Raw genomic sequence first — 14,267 nt, 5'->3', positions numbered from 1 at the left:
ATTAAGGCTCGCGGGGAAGCTGGAGCCTATCTCAGCAATCTTTTGGGCGAAAGGCAGGGTACACCCGAGAGAGCTCGCCAGTCCATTGTAGGGCCACACAGAGACAAACAACCACTCATACTCACAGTCACTCCTAGGGGCAGTTGAGAGTAACCAATTAACCTAACATAATAATAATAATAATAATAATAATATCCCGAGTGAAATTGCAATGTTATTTTTCTTTTTATTATTATGGAAGTAACATCATTATTATTCAGTCCTAATTACATTGTATTTGTGGCGTGAGCCATAACTCCGGTCCTGTCGTGCTGACCTGTCAACCTCCTAAATGACCGCATGTGGGTAAATAAAGACCGTCATCATGTTGTAAAATTCCCCGCTACGTCGAGCTGTACGGGTGGTGAATCGAGCAAAATGACGCAATGTGAGCAGCCCCAATTTAAACCAATGGGCGTCGCAGAAAGGCAGAAATAGGCGGAGCAAAAGTCTGTGTTTGTGTTTTCCCGCCCTGTACGTCACAGTCCGTGTGACTGATGGATCTCGGTTAGCAATGGGAGCTTGCATCAGCTGGCAGGAGCTGTGATAGAGGGGATTTGGCTGGTTTGGAGCCCAGGTTAGAAGCGATTATTTTACTAACATTTTTGTTGCCGCGCCGATTTGAGCAGCATCTCAATGCAGACAAGCTATTGAACATTAATCGGACCAACTAACAAGTGTTTATGCTAGCTAGTTCGATAGCTAGCTCGGGCTAACGACAATAACAACTTGTTTTCTCCATATAGCGGCTAATGCTAAGCCTAGCCTTATTGTGATTTTCTTTTCCTTTTAAATGCTATTCTTCGATGGTAACGTGAGAGTTTGACAACAGCATTAGTGATGTTAAGGAATAGATAGTTACTAATGAGTACCCATCTGTCAGTACCAGTACACAGTTGAATATGAGGATGTTGGGTAACTTATTTTCCAGTGCTTTCGTAAAATCCAACACATTCTCAAACTGGTATACAAACCATTTGATCTCTCCGTGGCTACAGTCAAACTGACGGAAAAAAGGGATACTATATAATGTGTCATATTAAAGGTGATAATATTATGCTCTGATTCTTTGACTTACAACCCCTATTCATGGGTTTGTTATTGCCTACATTGAAGCTTCTGCAATGTGTTTGTGACTGAGTTTTTTTGTGATTTGTCAGTTGGCAGATATGGTGAGGCACAGCGTGATGACGGAACTGCAAACAATCCAGCAGTCTCTCCAGGTTTGATCTGTTATTACCAACAATTTCACTTCCTAAGAAGGATTAACAAGCTGCCAAAAAGTATTTTACACACTGTCAATGTTATCTGCTTTGAAGCTTGGATGTTTCATCATTTTCCATGAGTCATGCACTATAACTGCTTGTGTAAAGGCTTCTGGTAATGTCCAGGGTTAGATAGGGGGTATAATGGTGTTTCCTGTAATCTCAACAGCTAGCAGTTATGGCATTTTGCCAAAGAGGAAGATAAAGACTGGTTATAATAGTAGAAAATCAACCATAAAACTGGAGTGTTTTGATCTTTTTAGATCCTCTTTTTTCCCTCCTATGTGACTTCCTTATTTCTGTTACAGGGTAACACCCTGGCCATGGGCCAAGTAGGGGGAAAAGAGGAGAATGGGAAAATCACAGAGGACCGACAACACCCCTCCCAAGGCTCAGCAGGTAGCATTATTGTGCAGTAGTTATACAACTTACTGTTGTAGATCACACTGTCAGAGTGTGTGACACTTGAAGCTAACTTGTTTGCGTATGGATTCCTCTGTGACTGCAGAGACAAGCCAGCCAGTGAACATCCCAGATGCAGCTAAAAGAAAGAAGAAGAAACGAACTAGAGCAACAGACAGCTCCACAGGCACTTTTGATGGTAGTAAAGCTGCGATTACAGTAGAATGTGAAAAAGAGAAAATTTTACTTTATTTACTGCTTGATAAACATGAACCAAGCTCTTGTTTGCGGTTTTTCCAGATCTCTACAAATTGACAGATGAGGTGCTTGGGCAGGGGGCATATGCTAAAGTTCAAGGATGTGTGAGCTTGCAGAACGGACAGGAATTTGCTGTCAAGGTAGATAAGTATGCTTATGTTTCTAAACATTTAAAGTTATACATTTGGCTTACTGTCAACAAGAAGGATTGCAACACACAGTCATTATTTCTGTGTTCTATTCTGCAAAGATCATAGAAAAGAGTGCTGGGCACAGTCGCAGCAGAGTATTTCGAGAAGTGGAGACTCTCTACCAGTGTCAAGGAAACAAGTAAGTGGCTTTAATCTGAGCTTCTTTTTTCCATTAGACTAAAACAACATTGATTTTAATCAGTGAAAACACCTTTTTCCAGAAACATATTGGAGCTGATCCAGTTCTTTGAAGACAACTCCTGCTTTTATTTGGTATTTGAAAAGCTGCGTGGAGGCAAGTATGAGTAAATAACACAGGAAGTATTCCTTCTGTATACATTGAGTTTGATATATTTTTAATAGTTCACAATAAAAGGAAAACTGTGACAACAGTTTGCTCTTTTATTCGCACAGGGTCCATTCTTACACATATTCAGAACCGAAAGCACTTTGATGAACTGGAGGCCAGTAGGGTAGTCAGGGATATTGCCCAAGCTCTTGACTTTCTACACACAAAAGGTACGTTGAGTTCCAAACAATATTTTATCAAAGTTGCCAAGTTTTTTTTTTGTGTGTGTTTTTTTTTTTTTTTTTTTTGTTCTTTGTTGTAATTACTACAATATTTTCAACAGGCATTGCCCATAGAGACCTCAAGCTGGAAAACATCCTCTGTGAATACACTGACAAGGTAGGAGGCATTTAAAGCTTTCACAAAAATAATAATCTGTGTAATTAATGTAATAATAAGGCATTATTAATAAGGCAATTTAAGGCATTAATGCATAATCAACATAGTCATTACTTATGCCATATTAAAAATACAAATGTCATATTATCTTGTAAGAGAAGCTGATGTTTGGCATGTAGGTGCGTTTTACAGCGGTGAACCAAATCAACCAATCAACACAGTCTTATTTATAAAGCAGAGTTAGGATGTTGTGTAAAATGTGGTCGGCATGACTGGAAAAGGGCTATATAAATCCAACTCCATTTACTATTCCATTTGTCAAAAACAGAATACAGTTAAATCCTCTTTAACTTATATTTAATCGAATACACCACAAAAACAAAATATTTAATGTTTAAGGTGATGAAACAGCAGTAAGCATTCCCCTGTCCCAGTTTTTTTTTTTGGTATGATTTGCAGGCATCAAATTCAAAATGAGTGAATATTTGCACAAAAAGAAACCCAACATTTTACAGCGTAACAAAAAATATTATGTGTTTTTTTTGTGTATTTAGTTTAGTATAAATAAAATAAAAAATAAAAAATGCTTGCAACCTGTCCAGGGTACCCTGCCTCTCGCACAATGATTGCTGGGATGGCTCCATCTTCCCTGTAATCTTTATTTGGACTAAGTAGTTAAGAAAATAAATGAATATAACAGGATTTTCACATCATTGTATTCCGTTTTTTATCTATGTTTTACATAACATCCCAGCGTAATTGAAATTGGAGTTCTGCGTTTTTTATCATTAGGTGTTCAAAAACAAAGTTATTAAGGTGCTATTTTGAAATACAAATTTAGTCCCATCTCAGCGAAAGATGCTGATTATTGACATATGGGTGCTTAATCACAGCCAACACCAACGCACTTTATCTTGGGTGTCGTGGATCAAATAGTCTGGGAGCCAACTCCTTAAGACGTGGATTATCATTACATAAAATTTGCATGTTCCCTCCATCATTCTACTCAGGTGTCACCAGTAAAGATCTGCGACTTTGATCTGGGAAGTGGAGTAAAGCTCAGTAGTGCCTGTACTCCCATAACGACTCCAGAGCTCACTACACCGGTAACGTATTACAGACGCATAACATTTCACACAGACCCAATCTTGTTGGCAAAAACTGACTTGCTGCTTCTATATTTGAATTTTTTTTTTTTTATTTTCCCTCTCTTAGTGTGGCTCAGCCGAGTATATGGCTCCAGAAGTAGTGGAAGTGTTCACTGATGAAGCCTCTTTCTATGACAAGCGCTGTGACCTGTGGAGTCTTGGTGTCATCCTGTATATCCTGCTGAGTGGAAGCCCTCCCTTCACAGGCCACTGTGGCACTGACTGCGGTTGGGACAGGGGAGAAACATGCAGAGCGTGCCAGGTATGTCTGCTCTCAGCTTCTGTGTTCCACGCTTCTCGCATTTGACATCTGGTTAGTGGATAGGGAGGTGGACTTTGACATGGAGCACCAACAGTATGTTCAAGTCCTCGACCTGGCAATAGAAATGGACTACGGTGGGCCCTATAGGAAGGCTGTTAACCCACCCAGAGCCATGGGTGCTGACATGGTCATCCACTGCTCTCTGTAAGAGTGATAAGTAAAATGGAGAGGTTTATTTTCCATTTGGTATGAATAAAGATGAAGTATAAACTTCAATGGTGATGTTGTGTGCCCTCATTCAATGGTGTCGTGGGACGGGAATAAGTTGAATGATGTCACAAAACATCAAGAGTGGAATGAAGTATAAACTTTATTGGTGATGTTGTGTGCCCTCATTCAATGGTGTTGTGGGAAGAGAATCCTGTTTTGCAGAGCTGCTTGCTTATATCACTGAAGAAGGTAAACTGAGCGTGTGAAACAACAAAAGTTATGGTCTTATGGTGTGTGTGTGTGTGGGGATGGTTGGCCACCTCCCTAGCGCTCCCACGTTATGTTGCAGAATGAGGGGTATTAAAGCGGGGAAGCCCCAGACTTCGGTGGAGTCTGCTGCGGGTCTATCTGATCAGGACGCCCAGCTGGTTTTGGCACTCTCTACCGGGGTTGTGGGCTCCCCAACCTATCCGCGTTACGGTAAGAGCTGGGAACTGAAAAGTGCCTTAACCGATGTGCTTACTCTTGTGCTGCAAGGTTAATAAAACGCTGAGTTAATCATTGGGCAGAGAGTTTGTGTGTTCATTTGCCGACTTCCTACGATCCTGCAAAATAAATAAAAGTGTTTCATTACAAAAGTATGTTATTATATCATTATTATTATTCAGGATAGAAACAGGGAAGAAGAGTATTTAATTAAATTTCATACTGAGGGGTGCAGTAAGCATATAAGTTGAAATGTATATGGTACACATACCCTCCTTTTGGTGAATTGGGGCTTTATTTTGAGTAAATGATTAAATCCTCCCACAAATGTATAGAATGGCAAAAGATTGTTTTTTTAAAATGGAGAAAGTGACTACAGAACAACATTGCTCTGTTTTATTTCATATTATTTCTGTGCATGAATTTATTCATTCTTGAATTGATTTATTTGCTTATTTTATTATGTGAAAATGATTAGTCTGTGTCCAGTGTAATATATATATATAATTATGGAAACTACATTTACAGTTATTAAAAAAACGCATTTCCATTGACTAACTGGAGAAATAGATGTGGAAAACACTCAGAAATTTGTGTCTACCATTTTTAAACAAAGTTAAACAGAATTAGAATACTAGAATGATGATATTTTTTCTATCCATATTATGTCTAGACCACTCATCCGTCTCATTGATTGTCAGACCCAATTTATTGGTTGAAAGGAAAGTAACTTGCGTAGTTAGTTTGCACATGTGTTGCTTAACAATTGCTGCAGCTTTTACATTTGAGTTTTTTTTCCAAGTTTAAGTGAAAACAAATCAAATATTAGTGACTTTTGGAATACATGATTCACAAATCAATATGTTTTCAGAATAATTAAAAGTTCTGGGTTCTTTATTTTTGACCTTTACTTTTTGTTGACCTTTTCAGAAAATATTGAATGAACTTAATAACCAAAAGTATCATTTTTTGTTGGTGCGCTGTAGAAATAAATGTCTGTGTTATGATATCAGCAGAGGCAAAAAAGAATTGAGGGTAGATTGTACATTCATAGACGGTAAATGCGCTGCAGATAATCTCCTGTCTACCACACACAAGCTAAATTGATTTTGTTAGGTCAGAAGCTGTGTATGTCAGCTCTTATTTATTGGCAGCTTTCAGTTTGGATGTAGCACACTGACAATCTAAGACTTTCATTGTGATCCATGTGTTTACTTGCAGAAGGCTGCATCTGGGCATCGGCACCGTCTTACTTTACTTACATTACAGAGATGCTGACAGTTGTGACATGCTCAGTATGCTGCCTGATTCTTTCCTCAGAGTCACCTGTTTGACAGCATCCAGCAGGGAAAGTACGAGTTTCCAGAGAAGGACTGGGCCCACATCACAGAAGGGGCCAAGGATCTCATATCCAAGCTTCTGGTTCGGGATTCCACTCTTCGCCTGAGTGCCGCTCAGGTTCTCAAGCACCCATGGGTGCAGGGGGTGAGTATCCCTGCATTCATGTACTAGAATCTTATCTGCAAGTCCTGCAACTAACTTGATGTTGTTTTTACATGATTCCAAGCCGTCAGCATTAAATTATTCTTCTGAATTTTTACAGAATGCACCAGAGAGAGGTCTTCCAACGCCACGTGTTCTGCAGAGGTTTGTCTTCTATAATTGGAGGTTTTATAATGTTCTTTAAAACCGCAATACATTTTGAGTGGAGGACGTAGTTCTGCAGAATCTTCTAACATGTCATTCTTAACGTGAGAGGAAACAATTTATCATTAACCTGAATTTTGCTGATTTCTGATTAGAACATTAGTGAGACCAGACAGGCTTTAGAAACCATGCCACAGAAATGGATTGATAAACCTCACATTACATCTTCTATTCCTTTTATTTTTCTAGGAATAGCAGCACCAAAGACCTGACACAGTTTGCAGCAGAAGCCATCGCCTTTAACCGGCAGCTATCCCAGCATGATGAGCAGCAGGAGGACGTTGGAGCCATTGTTTGCTCCATGAGGCTGTCTCCTCCTTCCAACTCCAGACTGGCCCGAAGACGGGCTCAGTCCAATGCTTTACGCAGCAGGGACTTTGTGCCTGCGTCTGATGACCCCGCAGCCTAGATGATCAGCATAACTTTGCTCATCTTGTTTTCTGGGAGATTTCAGCTTCCACCTACACCTTTTTGTGTTTGTGTGTGTGCGTGTTTTTTTTTTTTTTTTTTGTGTGTGTTCGCAGGGAGCCTTGTAGGATTATCTACACTGTATCAGAGGTGACAGACTGTTTGTGGTGCTAAAGCTCTCCTTCATGGCTGGTAGTCTTATCATCGAGATGGGGTTTGGGCACCAGAGGGACAGTTAATCCTCAACTACGAGCTCCTGATTGAAAACAGTTTTAAGCTGCCGGAGTGACTGTCTCTTGTGAGAGCAGCCTTTGGCTTTTAAAAACGAGCATATTATGTGCGCATTTATTTCTGGCGTATGATGACTCAAAACAACAAACACCTCTCTTAATGCCAGCAGTTTGTATTAAAGTACATATCATTACCAAAACAGCATTTTAGAGGTTTTGGACAGCCATGCAGCTGTTGCTGTCGAAATGCAACTTCATCTGTATTTAAATAGATTTTACTTCTTTTTTGTGAAGCTGTGAATGTATCTTATGGTAACTTAAAAGCTATTTAGTTACTGATTTGAAAGAAAACGGATTATCTTAGCTGTTTTACAAGCATGTCTTTATGTGAGTTGATGTGTGTGGATGTATTTAAAGTGTAGATTGGTGACACATGGAAGAGACTGGGATTTTTTTTTTCCACTTGTTAGTCATTTTATGTTATGTTACATGTAAGTATTTGAATGCACAGGTAGACCTAATATAAAGTTCAGGGATGAGAAGGGATGTTAATGATCTTACTACATTTAGCTTGGTACAACATTTAGAATGGTACAGTGCTATATTTCAAAGCATGTATTTTTGTCCAACAATATTGAGAATTATAATAATATTTCTCTTTCTTTATTTTTTAGTAGAGGTAACAAACAATAGTTCTCACTGAGATCAAGTTTGAACATTTAAAATACATCTGGAAGAAGACTTATTTTCTTGTCGCTGTGATTTGGTAAGAGAGTTTTCAATCTGGATGACTTAAATTTGTTGTTGCTTGTAAGTTGTTTAAAGAAACTTGGATTTGTTAAGCGCTGATGTTACACTTGATAATGAGGAAATAGTATGGTATACTGTGATTGAGGGAATTATTTTTATAAAAGCATTTGTATTTTATTTAGTTTTGTATTTGTTTCTGTGAATGTGCCAATGGAAAGAGTGGTTAACTAACCCAAGTTTTTTTTTTTTTTTCCCCTTTTTCTTAAGGTTTTTTTTTTTTTGTAACTTTTTTACTTTAGGATCCAGACTGTGTTTTGGGCCAGGTCTTTGATATGAGTGTGTTTGGGTTTTAATTACTTTAATCCTGTTAACTCTTTTTTTTTTTTTTTTTTTTTTTTTTTAAAACAAAAAAAAACAAAAAACACACATCCCCTTACCTCACACTGTTGCCATGGACACCCATCCCTATAGCAACTAAGGGGCTCCATAGTCTGGTGGGAATTGTCAGAGATTTGCTCAGAGAGACTACACCACAAAACAGCCACTTGTTATGTTAAAGCCCTTTCCTGCCATTATGAATCATAAAAGAACTTGTTTGTTTTGCTGTCAGCTTGTAATGGCATCAAATGAGATACATTAATTGGTGTGCCATTATGGAGTTCCTTTAAGCTCTAATGGGGTCATGTGCATAAAGCTAATGTCTGGAGCAAAATGTCATTGGCATGCTGTGTTCTCAATTAAAAGAAAAAGAAATTAAATGTTGCATCTTGTCTTATTTGTGTTACTTTTCAGACAAATGCCATTTACAGTCATCTCTCACTCAAGACACTTTTCCATTATAGAATGGTTTAATTGATATATTTTTGTATACAGTAAGGACTATTTTTGCCCCCAGATGAACACTGAGAGGATTTGAAAAGTCTACATTTATAGAAAAAAAACTTTCCTTCAACATACTTTGCTTTTGTTAAGATTTAAACCAAATGGAGAAAGAGAAGTAATATGTGTGGAGCATCTTGTCAGAGGGTAGCCTCTCGTCATTAAATACCCACAATGACGAGCTTCTTTCATAATTAGATAATGAATATTAATGAATTAAGGTCTGCTTAGTCACATACATCATTACTCATGTTCTATTCACGGATTTTCATTGTGTCAGATGATGATTTGTTCCGTGCCCACGCGCTCCGTCAATTCATGGGCCCGTTTTGACCGGGCTGTGTTTTTCTGATCGGGCTCCATAGCGCTCCCAGCGGTCAGTGATGCACAGCGCAGCAGTAGCTCACTCACTGCTGTTCACCTGCAGGAGGGACAGATCACATCCACCCCGAGGCTACTGTCACCACGATGGAGGAACGAAACGCGCTAAAACATTCAAAGGGATTACGAGTCTGAAAAAAAAGGTAAGGTCCTCACATTAATGCTAAAAATACTCTTAAATGGTTACTTTTAATGCTCTTTGTTGATCTTTGAGTCCTGTTTTTTCTTTCTTTTCTATGCCCCACTGGCACCAACAAAATCAGAGATGCATTGATAGATGCATTCAGCTCACTTTACTGTCAAATATTGCTCTTTTTTTTTTTTTTTTTTTAGATCTGAAATCTTTTGCAAAAAGCTAATATACCAACATTTGAAAAAAAAAATTAGGTTCAAGTTTTAAAAAAATTTAGCCACAGTTGAATATCACAGACATTCAAGAAAACAGATATTCAGCCTCTGAAAACTCTTACATTATCCCTTCCTCTTCAGCCTCATCATTTCATTGTCTGATCAGTGGCTTCTGATGAGACATGGTTCTGTCTGACAAAACTACCAGAGCATCTGCTCCAAAGAAGATCCGAGAGCAGCCTCCCCTGAGGCACCAGAACCTGCCCTCCCCAGCCTTGTGCTGTGCTTGTGGCCTGTGCATCATGCTGGCTGGCATCAACATCACCCTGGTGGGAGCTTTTGCCTTTGGCACCTTCAATCCCTCCATTATCATAGGACCTCTTCTACTACTGGTGGCGCTGGCTTTCTTTACAGCATGTTGTGTGGTTGGCAGAAGGCCCCCAGGTCACATGGTTAATAAAACCAAAGGTGGGGAAAGGTGGGGACTGATGGATGTGGGGACAGCAGCTTTTGAGATGGAGACCAGTGAGCACACTCTTCAGGAAACGACAGCTGTTCAGCTCAGCCCTACAAACTCCATTATTTTCTCTCATGAGTCTGGCTCCAGCTATGGACCCACCGCTGCTGCTTCCAATCCAGATGAAGCCGGTGAACTGTAAATGTCTGAGGTGTCTGACTTGTGTGTCACTTCTGACAACAAGGAGATTAATTCCAGACTGCCGGATCTGAACACGCCTTTTACGTAGCATGGACTTCTCTTCTGCAGCCAGCTATGTGAATGAATATCTGTTTATCTGTTCACAGGATGGATATGTCTGATAGAAATGACAAGACTGATTAGTATATTTTAAACGTGACAAAACACATAACGCTAAGATATGTACAACAGAAAAAAAAAAGTCTGAAAGTCATTCCGACTTTCTAAAATGCTTCTGTGGTTTTGGTGTTATTACGTTGTACACCTCAGGGGCACTTTGGTGAAGACTGAAATGTGTTATGCAACCCTTGTGACTATTCATTGTGGTACAGGATATTGTTATATGTTTATTGCTTTGTTCCAGGATATGCTCCAGAACCAGTAAAAGAGATGAAAGCCTGTATGTATAATTATTGATGTAAGAGGGTGAAAAAAAGAGCATCCAGTTAAGGTAGATTATCCTGTTTTGTACCCACTGAATTTACTGGTTAGTTTTTGCAGGTGGATTAATCTGTTCAGCAAAGCCTATCTGCTCCCATACAAGGTTCTCTGCTTCAGTTTTTCACTAAACTTTAACATAATTGGTATAATGTGTGCAGAGCTGTGTAACAAATAAGTCAGTACCTGTCTGCACTTGTGTTACTGTGCCATTTAAATAAAGTTTTGTGTTTCTCTCAACAAACGAAACAAAATTTACAATGTGAATGTTGTGGTTAGTAATTAAATGTGCACAGAGAGTTGTGCAGGTTGAGAAGATAACCCATTCATCATCTGAGCAAACAGCTCTTTCCTAGCATGTTTCCCATCATTTGGCATCTGACCCAACAGCTGCCGACAGAAGCGACCTGTTTACTCATCATTATACATCTGTTGTCCACACACACTGTATAACTAACCATGTGATCCTCTCACACAAGACAACTACTGGAAAATAAGGCAAAACCTGGCTGCTTGCTTTTATTGGAGTCTTTTTGTATTTGTGGATCAAGCTGAATGAAGGGCAAAAGGCTTGCTCTGTGGCTGTCAAATGCATTAGAAATATAACTAATTGTGTTTGTGTAAGGAAGATGACATGTCTTGGTAACCTGAACTAATTTTTACCGAACTAGTAAGGAGGTCATGCTGCTCTGCGTGTTGCAGTGAGAGTCATTCAGAAAATAGTTGACTTTGACAGCCTGCTGATTACTGGAGCTGCGTAGTTTTTATACCTAACATATTCAATTTGTGCTCATATAATTTTACGCTTGTTTTTAAAAAAGATTGTATCCATCTGTAAGATTCTTTTTTTTAATTTATTAATTAATAAGTGACTATTTCAGACCATCATACTTCTAATAAGCTGCGATAGACTGGCGAGCTGTCCAGGGTGTACCCTGCCTTTCGCCCAAAGGCTGCTGGGATAGACTCCAGCTTCCCCACAACCCTTCATCGGATTAAACGGTTAGGATAATGAATGAATGAACACTGCCAGTGGTGTAGTCCAGGGTATACGCGGGTATACGGAGTATACCCACTTCTTTTTCAGTTAACATTGAGTATATACCCACTTCTAAAGCATCTGTGATGCTGCTTTTACAATTACAAACATTCCCATGAATGTATGTCTACCAGCAACTCAGCTAATGTTACCAACTCCACAATGGTGCAGTTAACCAGCAGCTGCATTAATTTAGCCTGAACATAGACATAATAAAGATGTTTATATGTCTAGCAGCCAGACGGCTGCTGCCACTCTTTTTCTTTTTAAGGGCAAAAAATTGAGAGTATACCCACTTCTTGAGGGACCACTACACCACTGAACACTGTTAATATGGTAATAAAAAATTGTGGTAATGAAAACACACACATGCAATTATGATTTGATATAAAGGCATCAATGAAAAGCAAAGGAAAAGACTCTTTAAAGAGCAAAGATGGGCAAAGGATAACCAGTTTTTCAACATATGTGTAAAAAAAATAGTTTAAAAACTATATTCTTAAAAAAGGCTGGTCTCCCTGACAAGCTTAGTTTTAAAGTATGTTGTTTACAACCTTTTTTTGTTGCACATAACTTCTTTAAAGAGCAAAATATTATGATGCCATTTAAGGAATCTAAAGAAATTTGCAACTAAATAAAAAATGAGTGACAGAAAAATTTAAAAAACGTGTTTAATTTGGGACTCACTTTCTCCTTGCCAAAAGTCTATACAGCAGCTGCTATATTTGTGCCACAATTTTGCAACAAGTCTGAAGTATTTATCCATAGTGCAGTTGTCCCTGGCCCTGGATCAAGATTAAAATGTGTTCTAGAAGAATTTTGGCCATTGACAGCCATCATCCATTCATTGCCACATAAGACAATACTTCCAACTGTACCTTGCTCTCAAAGCCATAGCTTGTGATATAAATGAAAACCTGTGGCCTAATCCAGCTAAATGGAGAGATGATTGTAGTTAGAGTATTGTTGTTTCTTCAGTTTTTCTTGGAGTTGGTGTATGTTTTCTTCGGAGTCTGACAAATGCACATTTATTTTCATTTTCTGCACTTTATAGTCGTGAGACAAACTACTACTTCTGATTTCCATACTTGATTTCATACCTGATTGCATGTTACTGTAACTGAGTATGGTAAGAAATAAACATTTTCAGCTGCATCAGTGTTGTCCAGTGCCTGATCATTTTGTTCTTTTTTGTTTGTTTGTTTGTTTTGTTTTGTAATACAATGGCTCACATTTTATTAATTTAGATGATCACTTTCACATTATAAAAATATCAAACAAAACATTTTTTAAAAAATCACATCATCTAAAGACTGTGTAAGTGGGATGAAAACAAACATGTTTTTTTTTGTTTGTTTTTTTTGTTTGTTTGTTTGTTTTTTAAAAAATTATAAATATGTGGAGATGTTTTGACCGAAGTGGGTATGTTGTGACCAAGTGCGTCATTTTGCAAATGATGTAGGAGTTTTGCAAATTGAGTGTATTATTTGGATAATCGTTTAAGTATTTTGAAAAGAGGGGTCTTGTTTTCAAAATTGCATGTTTCCATTAAAAAAAATTAAGACTATAACTTGTTTCATAATGCTGGGACCAAACTAGTCTTTTTTTCCCATGATTATTTACACAGCATATTCATTAGCACTGTCAGTTCCAACCTTGATATTTGGCAAACACATAAAATTGCTATAATTTGAGCTGTAATCTTTATATAATTAAAAGCCCCGCATTAAAGTAATTATGTCTAAGACTAATATAATTTATAATGTTAATGCAAGGCTGATAATCACAACTGTGTCATTGAGAACTAGCAATTCACAAAAGACTTTTGTACATATATGAATGAAACCAGATCCCATTTAAAAGAGGTGCATGTTCAGTAGTTATAAAATTCATAAATAACTGGGATGAACTGGGATAATATCTCACTGTTTAGTTAATGATTGTTTGGGGGACTTGATTCAAAGATGAAAAAAAATCCCTCATAGATTTCAGATAAATCCGCATGGACTATTTGATCTTACAGCCCCATCTTGAGGAGAGAAATTGTATTAATTAAAACACGAAAAATGCCACTTCTTCACAGCTATAAATCATGAAAACATAATCTTTTTTATTTTGATTGTGTATTGATAGTATTTTTTGTATTGTATTCAGAATTTTGTTTATCATCCAATGGATTAGTTGATCAGATAATGACCAAATTTGCGGTAAACAAGAAAAAAAAAGGGTTAGTGTGTTTGCATTACTGTGTTAGGACACCAGGGGGCAGTATCGTCATTCACTTTTCACACTCACATGACCGTCGTTGATTTCTGGTAAGGCCACTTGATCCTCTTGGTGCAGTCTTCTGCTTTCCTATTTAATTTAAAAGTGAGACGTCTAACAGCTTTCCATCTATTTCTTTATAGCATTTTGCAGTTCAGTTAATTCGTTTTTGGATT

The 14,267-nt window shown here is 38.1% G+C and overlaps 1 protein-coding gene across 1 annotated transcript; it reads left to right on the top strand.

The window, feature by feature from the left end:
- Nucleotides 1–553: 553 nt before the first annotated feature.
- mknk1 (MAPK interacting serine/threonine kinase 1) lies at nucleotides 554–8,407 on the top strand. The gene is made up of 14 exons (XM_079245375.1): nucleotides 554–616; nucleotides 1,200–1,262; nucleotides 1,613–1,703; nucleotides 1,813–1,905; nucleotides 2,007–2,104; nucleotides 2,215–2,294; nucleotides 2,377–2,450; nucleotides 2,570–2,674; nucleotides 2,788–2,843; nucleotides 3,854–3,949; nucleotides 4,059–4,253; nucleotides 6,270–6,434; nucleotides 6,553–6,596; nucleotides 6,846–8,407. Exons 2-14 carry the CDS (start codon nucleotides 1,209–1,211, stop codon nucleotides 7,063–7,065), a joined length of 1,371 nt encoding a protein of 456 aa, XP_079101501.1. The 5' UTR covers nucleotides 554–616; nucleotides 1,200–1,208; the 3' UTR covers nucleotides 7,066–8,407.
- Nucleotides 8,408–14,267: the final 5,860 nt, after the last annotated feature.

This window comes from Telmatherina bonti (assembly GCF_933228915.1).
Source record: "Telmatherina bonti genome assembly, chromosome: 8".
NCBI lineage: Eukaryota > Metazoa > Chordata > Actinopteri > Atheriniformes > Telmatherinidae > Telmatherina > Telmatherina bonti.
This window is presented reverse-complemented; position numbering and strand designations above follow the sequence as displayed.